The sequence below is a fragment of the Choloepus didactylus genome, chromosome 2, assembly GCF_015220235.1.
Source record: "Choloepus didactylus isolate mChoDid1 chromosome 2, mChoDid1.pri, whole genome shotgun sequence".
In the NCBI taxonomy this organism is placed as follows: domain Eukaryota; kingdom Metazoa; phylum Chordata; class Mammalia; order Pilosa; family Megalonychidae; genus Choloepus; species Choloepus didactylus.
In genome coordinates, this window is record NC_051308.1 from 214,347,613 (window position 1) to 214,374,322 (window position 26,710).

At 33.5% G+C, this 26,710-nt stretch overlaps 1 protein-coding gene across 5 annotated transcripts in view; it reads right to left on the minus strand.

The window, feature by feature from the left end:
• ZMYM4 (zinc finger MYM-type containing 4) overlaps window positions 1–26,710 on the minus strand; it is a 230,189-nt gene that overhangs the window by 52,601 nt on the left and 150,878 nt on the right. For all 5 annotated transcript variants that reach the window (XM_037827754.1, XM_037827755.1, XM_037827756.1 and 2 more), the window contains 11 exons: window positions 20,775–20,949; window positions 20,454–20,666; window positions 17,265–17,415; window positions 16,654–16,769; window positions 15,965–16,240; window positions 15,645–15,795; window positions 14,622–14,794; window positions 2,789–2,939; window positions 1,802–1,942; window positions 1,449–1,486; window positions 234–378 (listed from right to left, as the gene is read on the minus strand). In XM_037827754.1, coding sequence (XP_037683682.1) covers window positions 234–378; window positions 1,449–1,486; window positions 1,802–1,942; window positions 2,789–2,939; window positions 14,622–14,794; window positions 15,645–15,795; window positions 15,965–16,240; window positions 16,654–16,769; window positions 17,265–17,415; window positions 20,454–20,666; window positions 20,775–20,949 — 1,730 coding nt within the window. The remainder of the gene's footprint in view (window positions 1–233; window positions 379–1,448; window positions 1,487–1,801; window positions 1,943–2,788; window positions 2,940–14,621; window positions 14,795–15,644; window positions 15,796–15,964; window positions 16,241–16,653; window positions 16,770–17,264; window positions 17,416–20,453; window positions 20,667–20,774; window positions 20,950–26,710) is intronic.

Sequence of the window (26,710 nt, forward strand, 5' to 3'; positions counted from 1 at the left end):
TGATACCACTTACAAGACATGTCTAGGAATAGCAAATCTGCAGAGATAGAAAGCAGATTACTGGTTTTGGGGAAGAAGTGAGGGGGATGAGAAAAATGATGAAAAACATTTTTTTTTTTTTTTTTTAAAGTCACTAATGTTAGCTGGGAGAGGGGGATGCTTGGTCATTTTGTGGCTTGTACAGTATTTTAAAAGAAAAAGAAAAAGACTTAAAGAAAATACAATTAACACACCTGTTTGGCATTCTTTGTTTTGGGTATGTGGTTTGCAAGAGGTGGCTTTAGTCTGAGTGATGGGTTTGCACAATAAAGCTTTGTTCTTCAAAAGTCTTGGAGGTTGGGAAGGTGGTAGTTTCAGGGCATCTGTTTGTGTACTTGCCTAACAAAAAGAAACCAGAGACTTTCAAAATCTTATGTGTGTATTACAGAAAATATTATCATTTAAAAAGAATACCATATACAATTACTTAAACATTAGCACAGAAGCACACAACTAAATTTATGAAGAATACAATATTCCTGAAAAACTAATAAAACTAAAGGAATATTTTGAAAACTATATATTGACTCTAAAAGCACCTAACTACTATTCTGTTCACTGATAAAAATGGTAGATCTGTTGGAAGACATCTATGATCAGTAACAACGGTGGCTGAGTTTCAAATAAAAACTTTTACTTAATTGAGTTAAGTCCTAGAGGACTTAGTTTCTAGAGAAATAGGAATAACTTAGAATCAGTTATGGCCATTTAAGTAACTTGAGTAATGATATGAAAGCTAGCCCAGAGACCAGGAAACATTCTAGAAATGCCATTGGTCCATTTATTAGTTTTTCTCATTATTTATATTCTTTTCTTTTAATAGAGATGAAGGAGAAAATATTAATGAATAAAAAAGGTAATGGTTATGTATAGCATAATCTCCCTAGAGGGGAAACAAGCTACATTCTATAAATATTTTATTTACAATCTAACTACATTACAAAACTTACAAAAGACCTTTTATGCTTGAATTCTGTACAATTAAATAAATAAACAAAACTTCAGTAACTACATAAGAGAGCAAATATTAAAAGAAATCTCTTTGATTCCAATTGCAAAGAGACTATCTGAAACCACTGTAGTTTTAGAATGGTGTTACATTTTTTATTAACAATAAAGTTGCTGAGAGATAAAACTGCCTAAATATATTACATAGTATATTCAAAAGGCCATGTGATTTAAACTCAATGTCCTGTTATTAGTTGTCTAAAATCCTTTTTGAAGGTCAACATGTACATAAAACACCAAGTTAACCAGAAATTCCTACTATTGAACAAAGAGTGAATGAGCTCATGAAATTTATTTTATATAAGTAAAGAATAAGGAGGGCAAATTCGCCCAGATACATTCATACTGCATAAAACTGGCAAATAAATACAGTGGAAAGCAATAAAAATAATAAAACTTACATCTCCAATGATTTTTGCTGTTACTGTCGGAACTGCACCTGATATAAATTAAAACATAAATTTATAATCATATACAATTATTTAAATATTAGCATTGAAAGGTGATTTCAATCAATAAACACAAAGTCTCATAATAAGAACATGTGTTAAAAAGACTAGCAGTTCTAAAATATAACAAGAAAAAGAGACCAGGAACTTGAAACATTGTCTAAGGCCGCAGCAGCCCACAGTGAGCCACTATTCCTAACAGGAATGTGTCAAACATAAGAAACTGATATCTGATGGAAAAAAAATGGAGAACCACTATATTCATCTCATAAAGGCTAGGCAAATCCTTGCAAAGCAATCCATACCTTGTAATACACTGTTAGAATTCACTGTGGGCTGGGCAGCAGGGGCACTCGCCAGTGATACTACATTAGCTATAACTGGAGTTGAGTCTTTTCTTAGAGATGGGGGACCCGCTGAGGCAGCTTGCACCATGGAAATACTTGCTATTAAAATAAACAACAATGAGGAAACCTCATGTAATTAGTAGGCAAATACACAGGAACCAACATTCCAAGGAGGTTAAGCAGTATTTTAGTTTAGAATAGTTTCTCTGTTGGAGAAAAGAACTCCTTCAGAATAAATGCATTTTTGTTTGTTTTTATTTTTTAATTAGTAAAACTTAAAAGTCTTCCACATACTTTACCTTTGTATAAGAATGCAAAAAATGCCTTACTTAGAAAACAACAACAAAAAAACCTCAAAGGCACAGTAGTAACGAAGATCATAGGGTAGATTTACTAGACATTAAAATCAAATGTGTTTCTTAATACTTGCCTTCACATGGCAAAGAATTTTTAAGTTTCTGGAGTAGGCTCTTATATAGTTCTTGATTCCAACTGCAAAGAGACTATCTTAAACCACTATAGTTTTAAGATGGTGCTACCTTTTTTATTAACAATAAAGTTGCTGAGAGATAAAACGGACTAACTATATTACATAGTATATTCAAAAGGCCATGTGATTTAGACTCAATGTCCCTATTTGTTGCCTAAAATCCTTTTTTAAGGAGGTCAAGATGTATATATCCAAAAATATTAATTGCTATCCTCTATCATAAAGTACTTTTAACATGTGATTCAACAGGCTCAGAGAGTTTCAAGGACATTTCTATGCAGCTTTAATCTACGGTGTCTAAAAAAAAGTGGGAGAAGGGACCTAAAATTTCATGCTATTTGCAGTTTACATTGCATGAAATTATTGAAAACTGTTTACAGTTCCTAATCTGTAGAACAGTGGTTAGTTCCTGGTTTTGATTAAAGACCTCATCCATTACTTAAGTTTAATTTTACCTGCACTGTTTTGTGAAGGTGGGTCACACATACTTTGCTGATTACAAAACATCAAAATACAGAGCAGGTTACAAAAATGTTTCATTTCTCCTCTCCACTTCAAGGACTCACTGAGTTTCCCCTGTCGCTTACAACCATCACATTTGGCCATCTGAGAAAGAAATAAAAGGAGGGAGAAACAAATTATCTGTGATCTGACAGAATAAAAACAGGACACACATAACAAGTGAGGAAATTAACTTAGCATGATGGCTGACTGTCCTAAAATGTTAAATATTTGTATCTCTGTCAACGATTTCATTCTAATTAAAAAACTTAACCCACACATCACATAATCAAGACCATACTAAATAGTAATTAAAAACAAAATAAGAGGATGTCACCAAAATGGCAACATAAGATAGCCACCAAAGAAATGTCCCCAGAGATTCTGCGAATTTAAGGAAAATTCCATTTGCTTAGAACTCTGGAGGAAAGCAGAGACTTGAGAAAAACAACACAAATGTTGAATCCACGAAAAAGAAAAATACCAGGTAGGAAACTTCTGTCCTGGACCCACCAGTACTCTTCCTCCCCGTGACTTGGTCCTGTGCAGTTTAGGAGTTGCTCAGAGGCAGCAGACCAGATCCTTTCAACTTCTCACCAGGGACACAAACTATACAGCCATTCACAGCAGAGAATTAGAACCATGTGCATATCCAAGCACAGGGACCTAAGTCCAACCCACAGACACTCAGGGCAGAATGTAAGCCACTGATGAGTGCTGCATACAAAAGTGCCTCTGGAGGAAGCAGGATACCATGATAGAAACACACTGAAAGTGGCACACTCACTCAATTCAGTTTCTGTTGGCTGGACCCCCTAAACATAAAATAAACTTCTCTGGAGTGATGCACCTTTTTGGATTGACCACATCTGGCTCCCCAGAGCAGGATACCCAAAGAGGGAAGAAACCAAAGGCAGAAAAGCCTCAGAAAGCAGAAGGTGGAGAGCAGGCAGAGAGGGAGGTTAAGGAGAACAGCTGTAGGACAGGAGGATCCCAAAACTCAAAGTTTAAACAAAACAGGGCACAGAATGAGGGTGAGAATTTAAACAAATCATAGGAACTGGAGAGAAAATTCTGCACAAAAACAAACAGAACACATCAAGACCACCAGAGAAGGAATAGAGGAAAGGAAGCTTTCTCCTAGAGGTGAAATAATTACACAAAAAATAAAATCTTAAATTTTTTACTGCATATCCCAGGGCAAGAATCAGAGGAAGAAGATACAAAAAAATGTTATCAGTTAAACATGGGCTATGCTAAAGGTCTAGAGTAAGTTGGACGAAACATCAAAGAAGAGCCTTAACACAAAACTAATGAATAATAAAGCCCCAGACAAGACGGAGAAACTGACCTTCAGGGATAACTCATCAAGACAATCAGATATCTAGATATTAGTACAAAATTACAAACCACATTTAAAAAGAGGAACATGGCTCAGTTAAGAGAACAAATTAAAACTTTCGAAGAGATGCAGAACTTGGAACAATTAATCAAACAAATCTCCTATGTCGATTCAGGGAGATGAAGGAAAATATGTATGAAGAGATAAAGGATATTGAGAAGACAATATATGAGTATAAAAAGAAATTATGGGGATGAAAAGCACAAAAGTAGAGTTTAAAAATACATTAGGGACATACAATGGTAGATGAAGAAATAATCATCAAAACTGAACACAGGACAATCGAAATCATACAATCAGAAGAACAGATGGAGAAAAGAACAGAAAAAATTGAGCAGCATCTTAGGGATTTAAGTGACAGCATGATGCATACAAACATACGCATCATGGGTGTTCTAGAAGAAGAGAAGGAAAAAGGAGCAGAAAGAATATATAGGGAAATTATGGCCAAATGTTTCTCAACTCTTAAGAAAGACATAAATATATGTGTCCAAGAAGTACAATTACTCCAAACTGTATATATCCTAAAAGAGCTACTCCAAGACACAAACTAATCGGAATGTCAAATACCAAAGAAGAGAGAATTCTGAAAATAGCAAGAGAAAAGAAATTTGTCACATACAAAGGATCCTCAATAAGATAAAATGCTGATTTCTCATCAGGGACCATGGAGGAAAATAGACAGTGGTATGATACATTTAACGTATTGAAAGAGATCTGCCAGCCCAAAATTCTTTATCTGTCAAAACTGTGCTGCAACAATGCGGGAGAGTTTAAAATATTCACAGATAAATAGAAACAGAGAGTTCATCAATAAAAGACCTGACCTACAAGAATTACTAAAGGGAGCTCTGCAGGTGGAACAGAGAAGAGAGTTGCTTGGAATGGTGTGAAGAAACGATTATCAGTAAGGGTAACTAAAAGGGTAAATGCAAAACCTAAAAGTACTGCATCATCTGTATACAACCCTACTGTTTAATTCCCATAAGATACAGAATACAATGGAAAAAGAAAAAGGCATATTTCCTCATAATGGACATACAAAATATAAAGGTATAAAGTGGGGCAAAAACAACATAAAGAGGAAAATAGAGGGATATGGGGGCAGAGAACATGCATACAATTGGTATCTTTTCAAATTAATAGCTTATAGATGTAGGTTTTATAAGATAAACCCCAGGGTAACTGCAAAGAAACTATTTAAAAATATATAGAGAAACAGAAATGAAACGGGATCAGTCAGATACAAATGAAAAGATCAACTATACAGAAAAGGAGGCTGCAATAAAGGAAAAGAGAGATTATATAAGACATATAAAAACCAAAGGACAAACTGGCTGAATAAATGTCTTCACAGTAACAACACTGAATGTTAATGGAGTAAACGCTGCAATCAAAAGACACAGATTGGCAGAATGGATAAAAAAACTTGATCCAACTATATGTTGTTTACAAGAAGCTTACCTTAAATCCAAAGACACAAAAAGTTGAAAGTGAAAGGTTGTAAAAAGATATTCCATGCAAAAAAGAGCTGGGGTAGCTATACTAATATCAGACAAAATACACTAAGTCAAAAGCTGTTGTAAGAGACAAAGAAGGATACACTATATTAATAAAAGGGGCAATCCACCAAGAAGAAATAACAATCATAAATACCGATGCACCTAACTATGGTGCCCAAAATTACATGATGCAAACACTGGCAAATCTGAAGGGAGAAACAGAAATCTCTACAATAATAGCTGGAGACTTCAGTACACCATTTTCATCAATACAGAACACCTAGACAGAAGATCAATAAGGAGACAAAGAAACTGAATACTATGATAAATGATGTAGACTTAACAGACATAAACAGAACATTCCACTGCAAGATAGCAGTATATACATACTTCTCAAGTACACATAGATCATTCTCCAGGATAGACCACATATTGGGACAGGAAACAAGGTTCAATAAATTTTTAAAGACTGAAATAATACAAAGAATCCTCTCTGAATGTAATGAAATGAAGCTGGAATTCAATAATACAGGGAGAAATGGAAAATCCACAAATATATGGAAGTTAAATAACACACTCTTAAGCAACTAACAGGTCAAAGAAGAAAATGCAAGGGAAGTCAGTAAATATCTTGAAAAGAATGAAAATGAGAACACAACATTATGAGATGTGGCAAAGGCAGGGCTGAGAGGGTAATTTATAACCCTAAATGCTTATGTAAAAAAGAAAAGCTAAAATCAAAGCACTAACTGCACACCTGGAGGAACTATAAAAAGAAGAGCAAACTAGAAGGGGGGGCAAGACGGTGGCATAGAGGGGAGTGGAATTTAGTCAGTACCCTGGAACAACTAATAACAAGGAACAACTAGTAAATAATTTGGAATAACTGCTGGGGGACAACTGTGACTATCCACACATCGTACACCAACCTGGGTTGGGAGGAATGCCTGAGATTGCAGCATAGAATCTGTAAGTAAAAGCTGCAGAACCGTGCCAAGAATCCCCTCCCCTTATGGCAGGCTTTGCTGCAAAATCTGTGGTAGAAACTAGCAACACTCTCTGAGCAAGCAAATATAGCTCAGATGAGCTCCAACTGGGGTTTTAATTAACAAATGTGGACTCCTGAATACAAGCTACAAACCCCCAACAAGCAGACAAAGGCTTTTATTGAACACTGACCTTAAAGAACCAGAAGACTCATCTGTCCTGGGAGGGGGAGCCCACAAGACCAGGTGTTACCTCTGGCCGATGAGTGAAACTGGCATGCCGTGTACTGGCTCCAAAAGGGGGCTTTCTGTCTCTTTTTCCCTCTCTCAACCTGAGGGGCTCAGAAAAGAGAGCCGCAGCCATTTTCAGTTTACAGTGCTCTGACCCAGACAGGGGTGGAGATAACAGAGTCAGAGAGACTACTCAAATTCAGATGATAACCCCCTAGGGGGTATATCTTCCCTAAGAGGAAGGAGGTGGGGCCCAGCTTTCCCTTCAGAACAAGACCCTAGAGCCTGGGGGGAAAACAGCCAAAACAGAAACAAAGGTGACCACACCTTCTTACACCAGTTGGGAGCAACAGGCTGACAGGTGCCACATGCTGGACAGGTTAGGAAAAGCACAGCGACTGGAAACCTCATAGGAAAGTCGGTCATTCCTCTAAGATATACCCTGAATATAACCCCTTTCTGAGACCTGAACCTGTTCTGGTCTGGGAAAATCTGACTGGGGTAACCAAGGAAACCAGGTGCCTAGACAAGAGGAAGCTACAATCTATACTAGGAAAAACAAAGATATGGCCCAGTCAAAGGAACAAACTTACACCTCAATAAAGATACAGATGAGATACTGTTTCACTTTAATGAAATAATCTACTAAAGATTTTCAAAGAAATATGCCAAATCAAATCAGAAACCAAATAATGAGTTCAGGGAAGATCTAACAAAAGAGACAAAGGACATAAAGAAAACACTGGGCAAACACAAGGTAGAAATTGGAAGTTTGAAAAAACAGCCAGCAGAATCTATGGAAATGAAAGGCACAACACAAGAGATGAAAAAAACAATGGAGACATACAACAGCAGATCTCAGGAGGCAGAAAAAAACACTCAGGAACTGAAGAAAAAGACACCTGAAATCCTACACACAAAAGAACAGATAGGGAAAAGAATGGAAAAATTTGAGCAATGCCTCAGGGAATTAAATGACAACATGAAATGCATGAATGTCCATGTCATAGGTGTTCCAGAAGGAGAAGAGACAGGAAAAGGGGCAGCAGCAATAGAGGAAATAATCAATGAAAATTTCAAACCTCTTATGAAAGGCATAAAATTACAGATCCAAGAAGTGCAGCATACCCCAAACAGAATAGATCTGAATAGACCTATGCCAAGACACTTAATAATAAGATTATCAAACATCAAAGACAAAGAGAGAATCCTGAAAGCAGCAAGAGAAAAGTGATCCATCACATACAAAGGAAGCTTGATAAGACTATGTGCAGATTTCTCAGTAGAAACCATGGAGGCAAGAAGGAAGTGGTGTGATGTATCTAAAATTCTGAAAGAGAAAAACTGTCAACCAAGAATCCTATATCCAGCAAAACTGTCCTACAATCAATGCAAACTAGAAACTACAGTCAACAGAAACATGGTATTATGCTTCTTTTTATTTAACAAAGGCAATATACAAAAGCTAAATGTCTATAAGAGGGAGACATCAGGGAAGGGTATGGGACTCTTGGCATTGGTGATGTTACCTCTTTTATTCTACTTTAGTTTCATTCTATCTTTCCTTTCATTGCTTTTTAGCTGTCATTTTTTTCTTTCTTTTTCTTTTTTCCTTTGTTTCTCTACCTTCTTTTACTCTTCCTCCTTCTTTGCAGAAGAAATGAAGATGGCCTTATACAGATAGTGGTGTGGTGGTAAATACATAAATACATGAATATACAGGGAACCATCGACTGTTTACTTAGGATGGAAAGTATGGTGGATGAACAAAACCATCTTGAAAAAAAAGGGGGTTGATGAAGAAACCTTGAGGGCACTGCATCGAGTGAAGTAAGTCAGACACATTAAGGAAAAATATTGCATGGTCTCACTAATATGAACTAATTATAATATGTAAACACATAGACATGAAATATAAGTTAACAGGATATAGAACAAGTCTAAAGAATGGGGAGCGGTTGCTTATTATGAGCAGAATGTTCAACTAGGTTGAACCTAAGTGTTTGGAAGTGGACAGAGGTGGTGGTGGAAGTGGACAGAGGTGGTGGTAGCACGTTATTGTGAGAACAACTAACACTGCTGAATGGTGTGCAAAGGTGGTGGAAAGGGGAAGCTTACAGTCATGTATGTCACCAGAAGCAAAGTTGGAGGTTAAAAGAGGGGAATGTATAAAACAGTGAATCTTGTGGTAGAGAATGTCCATGATTAACTATACAAATATTAGAAATCTTTTTCATGAACTAGAACAAATGTATGACACTATAACTAGAAGCTAATAATAGAGGGGTATATACAGATAAAATATTACTATTGCAAACTATGTACTACAGTTAACAGTATTTTAACATTCTTTCATCAACAGTAATGAATGTACTATACAAACAATATAAGTCAACAATGGAGGTGGGTGGTTAGGAGTAGGGGAGGAATTGAGTTTTCTTTTTTATCTTTATTTCTTTTCTGGAATAATGAAAATATTTAAATATTGGAAAAAAATTAATTGTGGTGGTGGGTGCACAGCTGTATGATGGTACCGTGGGCAAGTGATTGTGCACTTTGGATCTTTGTATAATTGCATGGTATGTGAACAATCTGTATAAAGTTAAATTAAAAAAGAAGACCAAACTAAACAGAAAGCAAGCAGAAGGAAATAAATATTAGAGCAGAAATAAATGAAATTGATATTTAGAAAGAATAGAGAAATAACAAAACCAAAAGTTGGTTCTTTAAAAAGATCAATATAATTGCAAACTTTAGCCAGAACTGAAAACGAACAAAGGAGAGAAAATGCAAATAAATAAAATCAGAAATGAGGGGGACATTCCTACTGACCTTCCTGAAACAAAAAGGATCATAAGAGGATACCATGAACAAGCGTATGTGGACAAATTAGACAACCCAGATGAAATGGACAAATTCCAAGGAACACACACAACCTATACTGACTCTAAAAGAAATAGAAGACCTCAACAGAATTATAAGTAAAGAGATTGAAGCAGTCATCAAAAACCTCCCAACAGAGAAAAGACCAGGACCAGATGACTTCACATGTGAATTCTACCAGACATTTCAAGAAGTAAAATCAATTCATCTCAAACTCTATCAAAAATCTGAGAATCAGGGAACACTAACTCATTCCATGAGGCCAATATCACCCTAATAGCAAGGCCAGATAAAGATAAGAAAATTAAGTTTCAGAACAATATCCTTTATGAAATAGATGCAAAAATCCTCAGCAAAATACTAGCAAACAAAATCCAACAGAACATGAAAACAATTATACAACATTATCAAGTGAGATTTATCCCACATATGCAAAGGTAGTTCAACATAGAGAAAATCAATTAATAATTCACCACATTAACAAAATGAAGAGGAAAAACCACATATAATCATTTCAATTTATGCAGAAAAGGCATTTGACAAAATATGGCACCGTCTGTTGATAAAAACACTTAGTGAAATAGGAATAGAAGGAAACTTCCTCAACATGATAACGGGCATATATGAAAAACCCACAACTAACATCATACCTCATGGTGAAAGACTTAAAGCTTTCTTTCTAAGAGCGGGAACAAGACAAGGATGCCCACAGTCACCACTGTTATTCAAGATAGTAGTGTAAGTTCTTGCAGAGTAATTAGGCAAGAAAAAGAAATAAAAGGCATGCAAATTGGAAAGGAAGAGGTAAAACTGACTATTTGCAGTTGACATGATCCCATATAAGAAAGTCCCACAAAATCTATAACAAAACTACTAGAGCTAATAAATGGATACAGCAAGTGGCAGGGTACAAGATCAACAAGCAAACATCAATATTGTTTCTATACACTAGTACTGAGCAATCTGAGGAAGAAATCAAGAAAAAAATTCCATTTACAATAGCAAGTAAAAGAATCAAATACCTAGGAATAAATTTAACCAAGGATGTAAAGGATTTGTACACAGACAACTACAAAACATTGATAAAAACAAATCAAAGGCGACGTAAATAAATGGAAAGACATTATGTGTTCACGGAATGGAAGACTAAATATCATTAAGATGTCAATCTGACAAAAATGATTCACAGATTCAACGCAATCCCTATCAAAATCCTAACGGCCAACATTCCAGAAACGGAAAAGCCAATTATTAAACTTATTTGGAAGGGTAAGGGTCCTCAAATAGCCAAAAACATCTTGAAAAAGAACGAAGTTGGAGGACTCACAATTTCTGACTTTAAACCATATTACAAAGCTACTGAGGTCAAAACAGCATGGTACTGGCACAAGGATAGATATACTGACCAACAGATTAAAATTCAGAGTTCAGAAATAGACCCTCATACTTCTATGGCCAACTGATTTTTGATAAGGCTGGCAAATCCACTCAATTGGGAAAGAATAATCTCTCTAGTGGTGCTGGGAGAATTAGATATTATATGCAAAAGAATGAAAGAGGACCCCATCTCACACCATATACAAAAATTAATTCAAAATGGATCAAAGACCTATATGTAAGAACTGCAACAATAAAACTCTTAGAAGAAAACACAGGGAAGCATCTTCAGATCTTCTGTTAGGCAATGGTTTGTTAGACTTTACACCCAAAGTAGACTTTACACACCAAAAGAAAAAATAGATAAAGGGGACCTCATCAAAATTAAAAACTTTCACACATCAAAAGAGTTTGTTTTGAAACTGAAAAAGACAACCTACTCAATGGGAGAAAATATTTGGAAACTACATATCCAATAAGGGTTTAATATACAGAATATATAAAGAAATCTCACAAGTCAACAATAAAAAAGACAAACAACCCAATTTAAAAATGGGCAAAAGCAGAGTGGACAAGGATAGTGGTTAACTGTATAAATAAAAGAGAGTTCTTACATGAACTAGAACAAACATATGTGACTATTACGACGTGTTAATAATAGGGTGTTATATGAGGAAATATACAATTAATGTAAACTAAGCTTTATTAGTTAACAATAACATTGTAATATTCTTTCACTAATTGTAACAAAAGCAATATATCAAAGTTAAATGTCAATAATTTTACTAATAAAATCATACTTCTAGAAATAATTGTCACTTAGTTTGACTTATATATTATTTCTTAAGAAGAACCTATGGTTCAAGTCACACTACTTGCCATATTTTTTTCATGCATGTCTTTATTCTACTACTCATCTACCCATACACTGGAAAAAGGGAGTGTCAGTCACATGGTTTTTACAATGTCGATAATTTTAATATTAAAATCATGCTTCTAGAAATAATTTTCTCCCAGTTTGACTTATGTATTATTTCTTAAGAAGAACCCATGGTTCAAGTCACACTACTTGCCGTATTTTTTTTCATGCATGTCTTTATTTTATTACCCACCTACCTATACACTGGATAAAGGGAGTGTCAGTCCCAAGGTTTTTACAATCACGTGGTCACATTATAAATGGTATGTAGTTATACAATCATTATCAAAGATCAAGTCTATTAATTACAGTTCAACAATTTCAGATATTTCCTTCTGGCTATTCTGATACACTAGAAACTAAAAAGAAGCATCTATATTATGAGTCACTAGTCATAATCATTTGTCAAATCCTAATTTCTTAGTTATACCTCTTTCATTTCATCATTCTCTCAATCTTCAGTGATATCTATGCAATGACTATTTTAGGTTCTTTATGCTGGAAAGGGGTGTCAACCTCTCCTAATGTGTTTAGCATTAACTTTGATATGTTTTTAACATTTCACCATCAAGTATCATGTATATATATGTATGCATGTATTTGTATATGTGTATACTTACAGTTTTACATAATGTTGTATTTTCTGTTTATCTATCCAACAATCGAGTTGTAAATTCTTTAATGGAGAATGTGCCTCATGCCTCTCTTTTGTTTTAGCCATTATATCCCCAGTGTCTAACAAAACACCTAGCTAGCACCTAGTATATATATTCAGTAAGTATTTTTTGAATTTAAAAAAGAGTAAATGAATAAATACATACATTCAGAAGCAAATGTTTAAGCCCTAAGGAATAAATAGTGAGAGAATCATTAAGGAAACCTTTTAAAAGGGGTGGGGTGGAGGTGGAGGGTTGGGGTTGGCAAAACACTTAAACAGACATTTCTCCAAAGAGAAAATACAAACGGCTAAAGAGCACATGAAAACATGCTCAACATCACTAGCTATTATGGAAATGCAAATTAAAACCTCAATGAGATATCATTTCTCATCCACGAGAATAGCTACTATTAAAAAAAAATTTGAGAACAAGTATTATAGAGGATGTGGAAAAACAGGAACATTCACTCATTGCTGGTAGGGATGTAAAATGGTGCTGCTGCTATGGAAGACAGTTTAGGAGCTCCTCAGGAAGTTAAGTATAGAATTACCATATGACCTGGCAAGCCTGCTACTAGATACATATCCAGAATAACTGAAGTCAGTGACTCGAACAGATATTTGCACACTGAAGTTTATAGCAGCATTATTCATAATTTTCAAGAGATGGAAGCAACCCAAATATCCATAAACCAATGAATGGATAAACAAAATGTGGCATATACAAAGAGTGGAATATTTAGCTGTAAAAAGGAATGAAGTCCTAATGTATATATCAGCATGGCTGTATCTTGAGGATGTTATACTGACTGAAATAAGCCAGACAAAAAAGGAAAATATTGTATAATATCACTGACATGAACTAATTATAATAAACAAACTCAAAGAGTTAGAATCTAGAATACAGATTACCAGGGGACAGACTGGGTTTAGAGAATAGGGAGGTGATACTTAATTTGTACAAGATTTCTATTTCGGTTGATTGTAAAGGTTTGGAAATGGATAGTGGTGATGTAACACATTACTGTGAGTGTAATTAACAGCAATGAATTATATAGGTGAATGTGGCTAAAAGAGGAAACCTTAGGTCATATATGTTACTAGAATAAAAATTAAAAGATAAACCATAGGATTGTATAACACAGTGAACCCTATTGCAGATGATGGACTATAGTTAAGTATAAAAATGTTATTTCATGAATCGTATTAAAGGTACAGCACTAATACAAAGTGTTAAGAACAGAGTTGTATATGGGAAAAAATACACCTAAGGAAAATTATGGATGATAGTTAACAGCACAATTTTAATAATCTTTCATCAATTATAACAAAGACAACTACTGTTACCAAAAAAAAAAAACGGTGCAATTACAAAAAAGTTGTATCATAACTTGTAACAAATGTTCCCATACCAATGCAAGTGTTGGTGGTGGGGTGGTGTATGGGAGTCCTATATTTTATGCATTATTGTTCTGTAAACCCACAACTTCTCTAATAAAAAAGAAAAAAGAGAAAATAAGACCTGTATTCCTCAAAGACTTCAGAAGGCAATTCATTCTACTTAAATAATAAATTATTTAAAATACAACTTTTAACACCCTCATGTCTTAAGTAAGACTGAAACATCTTCTACAAGGAAATGAAAAAAAGAATAAAACTTCAATGACATTAAAACATTCCAAAATCTTATATTAATTGCTGGAGGAGAATACATTTAATACTTAAAAGTTTTAAACTGCTAAACTGCCCTTCATATTACATGAAGGACTAAAAAGAGAGGATAATTTATGTCCTAACTTGAAAAACCCAGGAATGTGATTTATATTTACCTGATAGAACAAAACTGTGTACTTGGACATACATTCTTCACAACAGAACTCTTCCGCCTTCCCTCCCACATTACTCTGTACCAATTTGGGAGATGTCTGTAAACAATAACTGCACATCTTACAGTGATTTCCCCAACGTTTTGCCAAGTCATGTTTATAAAGCAATTTGCAACCTAGAAATCAAGAAAGATTAGATTAACATTAGGGAGAAATACCAAGTATCTACATCTTTAATTTAGATGGATTTAAATCGCCTAGAACAAAGTTTTCACACTTAGGTCCTGACCAATCAGTAGATCAAGAGATCAGTTTAGATGATCAGCACATGCTTTTTTTTTTTAAATGAAATAAGACAGGCTAGGACAGGACAGAAAATATTCAGTGTGTCAGATACAGTAAAAGTATGCTTTATTTCATGAAATTTTTCTTTATTTGGTTATGTTATTATAAACTAGATCACAATGTAAAACGTATTTCTTCTTTTGTATTGTGTTCAAAAAGTTTGAAAGCTGTTGATCTAGGAGACTAATCTTGTGTAGTTTTAGACTAAATCAAAACACTACGAACACACAGAAGAGTCATCTAAATAAAGAAAGAATAATCTATTTCATTTATTTGCACATTCAGACCATTTATATTTAGAAACTTAATGACTGCTTAAAACAATAAGAGTATAATCTTAGGATGCTACCATAATTTAAGGAGTTCGTTTTAGAAACAAATGCAAGAACAAAAAGATCTTCAAGTGCCCTGTCAACCCAATAATGTCACATTTTTTTTTTAACATCACTACAATCTTCTGCATTATACTTTGATGATCTTTTCCTTCATTTTTACTTCTATGTATTAGAAAGGTTTTGAACACTCATTCAATACTAGTGAACTAAATGTAAACAAAATAAAAAGGCTTTGGCATTATACAAAAATTATAAAATAGATAAACTTAGAGAGTAATAGCTTAAATCATCAACTACTTTTTTAGCAATCAACATTCTCAGTAGGTAAGATAATCTCTGTCTTTACCTTCACTACAGAATGACTTGTCAGCACCTGAGAATCGCACAGTCTCCTTTACAATTTTCTCAATTTTACAATATTCACACATTGCCATTACATTATTTATTTTCTTATATTCATCAGAACAATTCTTGCCACAGAACTGAAACATTTTACCCTGTAAAGAAATAATCATTAGGTACTAACTAAATATTCAGTTTACATTATGGAAATCCTTTTCCTTTTTACTTTAAAAACAAACTGTAATTTTCAGACATGAAAAGCTAAACAATTTTACAGAGAGTCTTAGTTTATACTCAAACCTTTAACATGACGCTGTACTTTACCTTGTAGTCAAGAAGTTCTGGTTTTGTGGCAAAAAGACGGTTACAGTGTTGACACTTGAGTTTCACAACACTTCGTGTAAACCCAACATGTTGGGATTGGGCAGCAAGACGCTGGAGACCAGCTGCAGCAGAACTACTAATTGAGGTGGGAGAAACAGCAGAGGTGTTACCACCTCCTGCTGACACTGTTGAACCCGTGGGGATGCTTACAATAACTTGGCCTTGAGACAAGGGCACTACTGAAGAATTCATTCCTGTTGGTTTATTGAACAAATTCTGAAAAAACAAACAAAAGATCAACTTAATCATTTGTTCAAAGAAATTAAGTGTTGAGCACCTATATATGCTAAGCATAGCTCTAGGTAATTAAGACATCTGTGAAAGGTCAAAACTCCCTGCCATTGATCAGCTTACAATCAAATGTGAGGAGTCTCATTTATGTCCAAAATATAAAATAATTCAACTAATAATCACTTTCATAAATAGTATCCTCCCAATAAATAATCTCTAGTGTTTAATTTTACAGAAGGCAGTTAAATGACATGTCTCTGATGATCCAAAGATCCCAAGTTTAATAGGACTAAAATAGAAATTCAGGCAATTCAGGCACTAGAAAACACCTAATAAGTTTACATTACTGTAGTAGGTGACTCACTGAATAGAAAAGAGGAATATTCCTGAAGTCATACCTGGAAAGCTACCACACAACTGTAGCTGCAGAAGTTGCGTATACTTCCATCTGACATGGCTAAGTGATACTGAGGGATTGCTGAGGTTTTACAACTGTTACACTGAACTTGGACACCTTAGCAAATCAAATTAAAAATTAATGAGTAATATATACAAATACACACAAACATATGAGAAAATTAATAAATATTACACAGTATACTAAAATTCAAGGGCCTGGTTAGGTTGCAGGAACTGAAAAACTAAACTCAACCATGTCACTAAAGGCAAATCCCAACATAAAAAAAAATTTTTTTTTCAATTTAAAATTGTCACAGTCTACCCTGAACCTGTAAAATAAATGAATCTTGAAACATATCAGGTAAGAATAACAAAAATATACTGAAGAAACCATATGAAATTCTTTTGGTAAAGGGGGAACATACAGATAGGCAAGCAAATAAACATCAAATAAACAATCAAGATGGTATTTTATGACAAAGATTTGAAAGATTTTAAATTTGCCCTAAAACCTACTAAATTTGGGCAGAAATCAGTACTATAAAAACAAAGCAATAACCATAATTTCTCTAAATTATTATATTAATAAAGTTTATGAAACCAATATTACCTGCAGAAGTAACCATTTTAACTCTGTAAGCAGATAAGCAATTAACAGAACAGAAAAGCTCTGTCTTCCCCAAGCTATTGGTGTTTTCAATCATTTCTGCTGAGGATCTCAATGATTTGCAAAGTGCACATGGTGTAATTTTGGCTGATTTCTATTAAGAGAATAAACAACATTCCTTTATACCAAATTCTTAGTAAATGTATTATTGCTTGAAATTTTATGCTCGATGCTCTGTTGAAATATTTTAAATCAGTGGCTTTCAAACTCTTATGATTACACAATCCTCAGAAAAAAAATAAAATTTTACAGTCACCCAATATACATATATTTCTGAGGTTTTGAATTTGTAGTATTTATGTATGAACACTTTTGAAAAAAGTTTCATAAAACAACACATAATAGTATTTGATGCACTTGGATAGCTCCCATTCTTTTCTATTTCATTAAAAAACAATGCTCCTTACAATCCAGTATTAATTTCAGGATATACTAAAATTGTAACCATAGTTCTAAAAACACTATTTTAAACAACCCAACAGAGAAATCATGCTTGTATATTGTCTTAAAAATTGGAAGAATCAAAAGGAAAAAAAAAAGGTGCTATAGACACCAAATAAGATATGAAATGAAGCAAATTAAAAATTGTCAACTATTGTACTACTTCTAATAACAAAGTACACTGTAAGCAACAGAGTGGTAGTAAACCTTTGATATCACAGGTGTCCAAAGATAAACAACCACTCATTGGGAATCGGCAACAAGTAATTCTAAATTCTATTATCATGTCACATATTCAGGATAACTTATAAAGTATGTCCAACACCCATTAGGAAATTTTAGGATCTCTGTTCTTCCTCAAAGATAAACTTGTGAGATTTCCTATTAAAATACAGACATGTTAATGTAAGCATATTCCTGCATTCTGGAATGTGTGCTATATCTACACCACCAGTTCCCCTTTCTTCCTTCCTCCAGGACTGCAAACATCAACTTAATTTATAAGACTCAGGATGAGGTCATCTCTGTGAAGCTTTTGCTAATATTCCCATCTTGCCCTATCAAACAGAACTGACCATGCCTCTTTTGTGCCCCACTGTACTCCATACATACTACCATCACATTTCTAATTATTCATGCATATGTCTGGTTTCCCCAGTAGACATGTAATTCTTCAAAACAGAAATTACAGCTAATGTTTGTTGAATGACTTTTGTATAAGAAAGGGAAGTAGCAACAATGAGAAGATACACTGTGCCAGGTTCTCTAACAGGTGCTTCACATTTTATACTTAATGTAATCCTGAAGACATCCCTGTATAGATGATATAATACCCATTTGTAGATGAGAAAAATGGGTCTAATGGAGTTCAACTGCTTTCTCCAAGATAAAGTTATATCTGAAAGGAAAGTCTGGAAATTAAACTTAGATGTGCTTTACTTCTATATCCAAGTTCTTTCTCTAACACTATACATTTTCATATAATATGTAAGAAATTTAAGGGGAATGGGCTAAATTAAATATAATGAACAAATTTTAAAACTAGGATGTTTCATCATATCTCTCCTCATTTAGTGGAATATGAACCATCTTTCAATGTATTGAATCCAAGACACTTTTAACACCTGACACAATATTAGGAAAAGAACAGTCTTTTCGACAAGGATAGTGTGCACGACAATATTCTTCTTGTTTCTTTGCCCTAGGAGAGCAAAAACAAAGAGTTTCTAAAGGGAAAAAATAAACAGAAAAGCTAAGCCCTTTTAATCTTCCTGTACAAACAAGAATAAACTGCAACACTGTATAACATTTAAAATTCCGTATAATGTTTACAATTCCAGAATCACTGCAAAGTTTTAATAACAACTTAAAAGAAATTTCCAAATCAACAATATTCAATTCACCAATTTTGGTGAACTGTATAAAAATTCACTATTCTAAGAAAAAGAATGATCAGCAAGTATACCAAAATAGGGGGGCATTGTAAAATTAAGAGTAAAAAGTACTAACTATTGCATTAGGTTTACAAATTTTAAAATCCATTATTTCCGAAAGAAGCTAGACTGAGCAAGTACATACTGTATGATTCCAACTATATGACATTCTGGAAAATGCAAGCTATAAGGACAGTAAAAAGATCAGCAGTTGCCATGGGTTTTGGGGGATGGGAGAAGGGGATGAAATGGCAGAACACAGGGCATCTTTAAAGCAGTGAGAAACTATTCAGCATGACATTATAATGGTGGATACATAACATTACACTTTTGTCAAAACCCATAAAACTGTACAACACAAAGAATGTATCCTAATGTAGACTATACACTTTAGTTACTAATAATGAGTCAATATTAGTTCATGAAAGGTAAGAAATGTATCACACTAATGCAAGATGTTAATAAATACAGGAAACTGAATTAATGGGAGGGGTATATGGGAACTCTCAGTACCTTCTGTGCAATTTTCCTATAAACTTAACTTTGCTCTAAAATAATGTTTATTTTAAAAAAACTATTTAATCAAAACTTACTAACAAAATATAAATCTAATACACACAAAACTGCACAAAAGACATTTGTTATACAGAGTTCATCTGGTTCATCGTCTATAAACCTCACCAATTCACAAAGTAATATATAATCCAAAAGTATTTTTTCCTATTTCCTGAAGAAAAGGTATTACCTTTATTATAACAATTAATGGTAAGATTTTGAATTTCTGGTTTGCAATTTCAACCATATGGCTCTCACTTCAAAAATAAGTATTCAGCCTTACCTTATCAAATAAAAAAGTATATATGCATATGTACAAATCAAAATAAAATGCAAAGATCAGAAGGCTACATACCAAAAGGATGAAATTGGTTATCTGGGAGATGGCATTATTTTTCTTCTTTGTGCTTTTCTGCATTTTCAAACTATTCTTCAAAAATATGATTCACATTTGAAATTTTAAAAAGAAAGCTATACTTTAAACACATGTATCTCAAATGCATAAGCAGAAACTGCCACTTACAGAACTCTCTAATAAACTATTTAACATGCATTCATTCCACAGAAACTGTATGTAACAAATATTAGTATGACAATTGATAAACTCAATATTTTTGTGTTATTTTTACAGATAGTTCCAACCAAAATACTTTAGAGTACCCTGAAATGAATAAAGACATCAGGGTTAAAGAGGGTCATGTACCTGCTTGTATGCTGTTACACATGTTGAACTACAAAACTTCTTAGATTGTCCTTCTATCTGAAGCATGTGGCACTGACCAGAGCCACTGTAACAGTAACCTCCACAGTTCTCACAACAGTTCATGGTGAGGTTGTTAGCAGAACGAAACTTAGAGAAACAGGCATCACTGCAAAGTTTATGTACTACATTCTGATAATTAACTTCATGTCGAATCTAGGAATTAAAAAACAACAAAATATAAACAAGCAGAGACCAACAAAAACTCATTTTTAAGTGCAAACATTAGACTCCTCCCCCCAATAAGGTATAAATGTAACTTACAACAGCATTCTTCTGACACATACTGCACTTGGTTGAAATGCTATTTGTATTTATGGTAACAACAGGTTTCCTTTTTAGTTCATATGCTGACAAACACGACTGACTGCAAAAATCTTTACTAGTGGTGGTATTTTCAAACTGGGCACTGATCACATCCTTTGGATTTAATATGTCTCTAAAAATGATAACAAAGATAAAATAAGCCACAGTATAATTCATATTTTTCCTTTTTCTGAGCTAAAATAACCAAATAAAACAGAGGCAACTATAGTTCAGTGGAAAGGGTATTGGAATTGAAACAGAAATCCTGGGTTTGATGAACTGCTTGGAAACTTACTAGCAATTTAATCTTAGATAAATTGGCATATTGCTTTGATACTTAAGTTCTGCCTAATGGAATTAATTATGACATACTTCATAGAAATGTGAGAATTAGTGTATTACACTGCAAATTAAAAGAATATACACCAAATGGTTAGCATAAATTTTCTGTCAAGTGGAATTATAGGAGATTTTTTTCTTCTTTAGGAGCTTCTGTATTTTCAAAATATTTCTAAAAAATAATTTTACATTTGAAAATTTTAAAAACACAATTATCTTTTGAAAGTAAAAATACATTTTAAATTACTAAAGTGTATATTCCAGCAGATTAAGCAAAATTGAACAATTCTATATCTAAATAATATTTTATTTTGTGGCATTAGTAGAAAGGCAATGAAGATTAAAACCTTAATGATAAAGGCTCCCTACCACTTCTCTCTTAATCTCGCCCAAACAATTCTTTCTACAAAGTAGTTTTCTAGATAGCAGAAGTACAGACCATTTTAAAAACCAGTTTTAAAAATATACGATTAGAAACAGATTACATGATTAGACTACTTTTTTAGGAAAGTACAGATATTTCTGCTTTACTAAAAGATAATAGTGAACATAATGGGGATCACTATTGCCTGCTATTGTACTATGCGATAATACATAGCTCTACACTTCACCATCTCCTATATTAAGTAGCTCAGACCCCTTGCTTTCTGCCTTATTTTTTTGCCTTTATACCTACTAGTAGGTTTTAATTTATTTCATTTATAGGGTTATTTAGCGAACAGTTGATTTGAACCAGGAACTGGCTAAGCCTCAAGTAGCTCAATTTGGGCTCTCAGTAGCTCTCAAGTAGCTCAAAGTTTATTGAGGCAAACAGACAAATAATAAAATATCACAACAGAAGCATTCATAAAATATAAAATACAGTAGTAAGTAATTCTGAAAAAGATATGTATAATACGCTATAAAAATTTAAAGGAAGAAACAATTACTTCAGACCATATGTGTCATGAAAGGCTGCAAAAAGAATGTGTAGTTTCAGCGGGACTTTAACGAGTTTTCTAGAAGGTTAAGGAGATAAAGGATTTTAAGCATGGGGAATAGCAAGGACCAAGGCAATGGAGGCATAAAAGTGGACTTATCACTACTTTCAGTATGCTCAGAGTCAAATTAGATTATATCTCATGCCAAAATGAAGAGGAGCAATCTCATTCCAGATAACTGAAAATTCAGAAATGGCTCGGGCAATCCTGAAAGAGTTTCTTCTGTGAATACAATTATCTCAAGAAAGCATATTAACAAAATCATCCCCCAAATTACATCTTTTATGTAGAATTTTGAAATAAGATTTTTTAAGAAACCAACTGTTGGGTCCTATTAATAAGGAAGCTGAACATTAAATGATGATAAGCCCAAGTATATTCAGAATTTAGATTAAATTCAAGATGCTAGGACATATGGTTAACAAAAAGCTTAAGAAAAATAAAATTGCCAATCTGAATATCTAATGGGTTTCTTTAAGCTAAGTATGATGCCACTATATTTCTACTGCTCTATAAAAAAGCAGTAGTTATCAGGAAGGAAATTTTTTATTTCTCTGTCTATTCAAATTAAATTGGAACTCTTCTTATAGGAATTGACTTACAAATTAAACCTGTTTAACTATATGGAGGATCTGGGAAAAAAATGTATGTGCCAAAAATAACCAGTTACATGACACTGACAAAATGCTTTAACTTTCTTTAAATCTAATTTCCTTATATTTAAGGTATAATCCAATCCAGTAATTCTAAAGGTAGATAAGCTAAACTATCTCAAAAGATTGCAATGACTGTGTAAATAAGAGGAAAAAAGGGGCAGGAAGGTAAAATGGTTAACAGGAAATGAAAGAGTAGTTCAGGAAGTAAAGTGGAGTACAAGGAAAATGAGACTGATCAATGGATAAGGACTGACACAACAAGAGAAAAGGGTAGTAAGTAAAAAGAGAAGGGGAAAAAAGTAAGACTAAATGAAAAAAGCCTCAGGAGATAGGCAGGCATGGGGTACATGAAAGAAGAATAGAAAGGAACCACTGGAAAAGAGTAAGGGATAGAAAAGGGTGAAAGAATACATGAATGAAGAGGTAGAATATCTAAGAATCAAAGAATAACCGGTTTAGAAAAGTGAAAAATTTACACAGCATAGAAAGGAAAGAGATGGATAACACCAAACATGACAAAATAGAAATGCAATCTTAAGGAACAACTGAATTACATAACATCAAAAAATATATAAGATATGCTATGTAGGTAAAAATGACCTGTCTGCAGATAAAGCTAGGGCAAGCACCAGAGGCCAAAACACTCATGAGAACCTTGATGAAACGAGTAACACATATGGACAAGAATTTAAAAACAGTAAGAGGGCACACATTTTAAAACTTCTGTAAGCTTCCCATAGTTCTGAAAATAACTGATAAATCTTTGGAAGAAGTATCTACATTCGTCCTTTAATATTATGATACTATTATTATAAAAAGAGACATTGAAGTTTTACAAATTGATGATCCCTAAAGTAAGAATTGAATAAAGAAAGCACAAAAGAAAGTTATTATGTGATACATTTCATGGCAAAACTGGAAATAGGAAAAAAAAAAGATAAAAATTATAATTTTTAAACTGATTTAAAACCCAGTGGTGATGAATATCCTGGAATTTACATATTAGACATGTGATATACATAAAATGTCATTTTTAAGGCATGTTTTATATTTTAACTAATAAATATTTTTTGCTAAATTAAACTTGCCAATAGCATTAATGTGGAAATAGTTTGTTTTATAAGTTGTAACTACAAAGCAATAAGAGCAGATTTTTATTTTTTTAATTTAGGGTTATTAATCCACTCATTTAACAAATATTTAGTATCTACTATGAGTCAGAAATTTCTAGATGCTGGGTACATAGCAGTGGACATGACTGTCAAAGTTCTAACTCTTGAGGAGCTTATGTACTTATGAAATAAATAAAAAGGAAAGTAAGCCAAAATCTATCACTCAAAATAGCTGTGGGAGACTACTGGTTCCAACAATAACATAATTCAAACATAGTATTTTCTTAAAATACTCCATCTGGAAATTACATCACAAACAGAATTTATTTACAAATCACAAAATACCAATCTTTTACTTAACAATCAAATTTCTTATCTGAACAAAAATGGGTATGAAGTATTTTAATCACCTTTTAAGCAAAATACATGGTTCTAAATGACTTTGAGCCACATGTGGGCATTAACTAGATCCTTAGGAGAAAAAAGTTTGCTATCACTGAAGCGTCTCAAAAAAATGAACCACCCAAATATTTATAGCTAATTGATTTCTGACAAGGATGCCAAGTCCATTCAACTCAGAAATACAGTTTCTTCAACAAACGGTGCTGGGAAAACTGGATATTCACTTGCCAAATAATGAACGTGAACTGCAACTTCACACCATATTAACTCAGAATGGATCAATAACCTAAAAATAAAGTTAATACTATAAAACTCTTACAAAAAAACATAGGGAAATGTTTTCAGGACCTTGTATGAGGTCATGGATTCTTAGATTTTACACCAAAAACATAAGTAAGAAAAGAAAACACTGATAAACTAGACTTCATCAAAATTAAGAACTTCTGTGTATTGAAGGAAGGTATCAAGAAAGTAAAAAGACAGCCAAAAGAATGGGAAAAAATATTTGGAAACCATGTATCAGATAAGAGTTTAATATTCAGAATATATAAAGAATTCCTACAACTCAACTACAAGAAGTCAAACAACTAAATTAGAAATGACAAAAGACTTGAATAGACATTTCTTCAAAGAAGATATACCAATAAGCTCAAAAAGATGCTCAACTTCAACAGTCATTTGGAAAACACCAATCAAAACCATGAGGTATCACCTCACATCCATTAGAATGGCTACTACTTAAAAAACAGAAAATTACAAGTGTTGGAGAGGATGTGGAAAAATAGGAACACTCACCACTGCTGGTGGGAAAGTAAAATGGTGCAGCCACTGTAGAAGACAGTTTGGCAGTTCCTCAGGAAGCTAAGTATAGAATTACCATATGACCTGGCATTCCCACTTCTAGGGGTATACCCCCAAGAAGAGAAAACAGGGACTCAAGCAGATATTTGTAAATCAACTTTCACAGCAGCATTATTCACAACAACCCAAAGGTGGAAGCAACCCAAATGTCAATCAGCAGAGGAATGGATAAACAAAATGTGATATATACATAAATGGAATATTATCTAGCCTTAAAAAGGAATGAAGTTCTGATGCATACTACTACATAGACAAGCCTGGAAGATATCACGTTGAATAAAATAAGTAAGACTATGATTCCACTTATATGAAATAGCTAGACTACATAAATGCATAAAGAAAGAAAGTAGGCTACAGGTTACCACAGCAGGGGGGAGAAGGAATGAGGGGTGATGGGACAGTTCGAGTAATGGATTGTCATGAGGGTACAATTTGATGAATGTGATTAATCCCACTGAATTGTATGCTTGGGAGTGGATGAGAAAATTTATGTTATATAAATATGTCTACACAATTAAATGCAATGTAGGATCCTGGACTGATTTAAAAATGGAGGAGAAAAGACCCAAAGAGACATTATTGGGACGTCTGAAATAACTAGAATATGGACTATAAGCTTTATGTTAAATTTCTTGAACTTGATAATTGTATATAAGGTGGCTATGTAAGTGAGTACCCCTGTACTCAGAGAAATATACAGGGAAGCATTAAGTGCTCAAGGATCATGATGTACATGGCCTAATCTCAAATGCTTAGAAAATAAATATTTAGATGAATAGAATGATATGGCAAATGTGGCAAAATGTTAAAAGTTGGAGGATTTGGGTATCTGGGTGGAGGATATGTGGGAGTTTTCTTTGTATGAGTTTTACATTATTTTTGCAACTGTCCTGTAAATTTGAAAGTATTTCAAAGTAAAAAGTTAAAAGGAAGAAGAAAAAAAGAATGTACCATCAGCTTAAAAGACAACCCCAAAAACAAAGGACTGCAAAAGTTTTTGTTGCTGTTTTAAATATCAGTAAAGTTAACAAGGAAATAAAGCTTAGAAAGGAAACTATTTTACAGGCCAGTCTACACATGGATATATGAGCTACGGCATATTTTTAAACCATCATTTTACTACTTCAAATATAACCAAAACTTAGCCATTCACTTGTTTCAAAGAAACAAAGCACAAAGGGATACGTGCATAATTAACTTATAGAAAAACTAATGATACTGAAATTGGTTTTAAGTCTTTCATCTAAGCTATGCCTTTTTCCAATTGTACCAGACGATGGAGCTTCTGTTTCCTTTTCCAGACAGAAAAAGGGCCACATGCAACTAAGGAACTATTAACACTAATACTTAAAAGCAATAAATAGTTTAAATATTAATTATTTATTATTGTTTAAGTAAATATTAAAAATAGCTAAAATAGTTTAAATAAAAGGAAGCAAATGTGTTACCCTGGCTTACTCAATAAACAGTTTCCTAAAAATCACCTTACAAAATTAGCCCAAGTTAATTTACATTTCTCAGATATATCAGAATGAACTTATTAA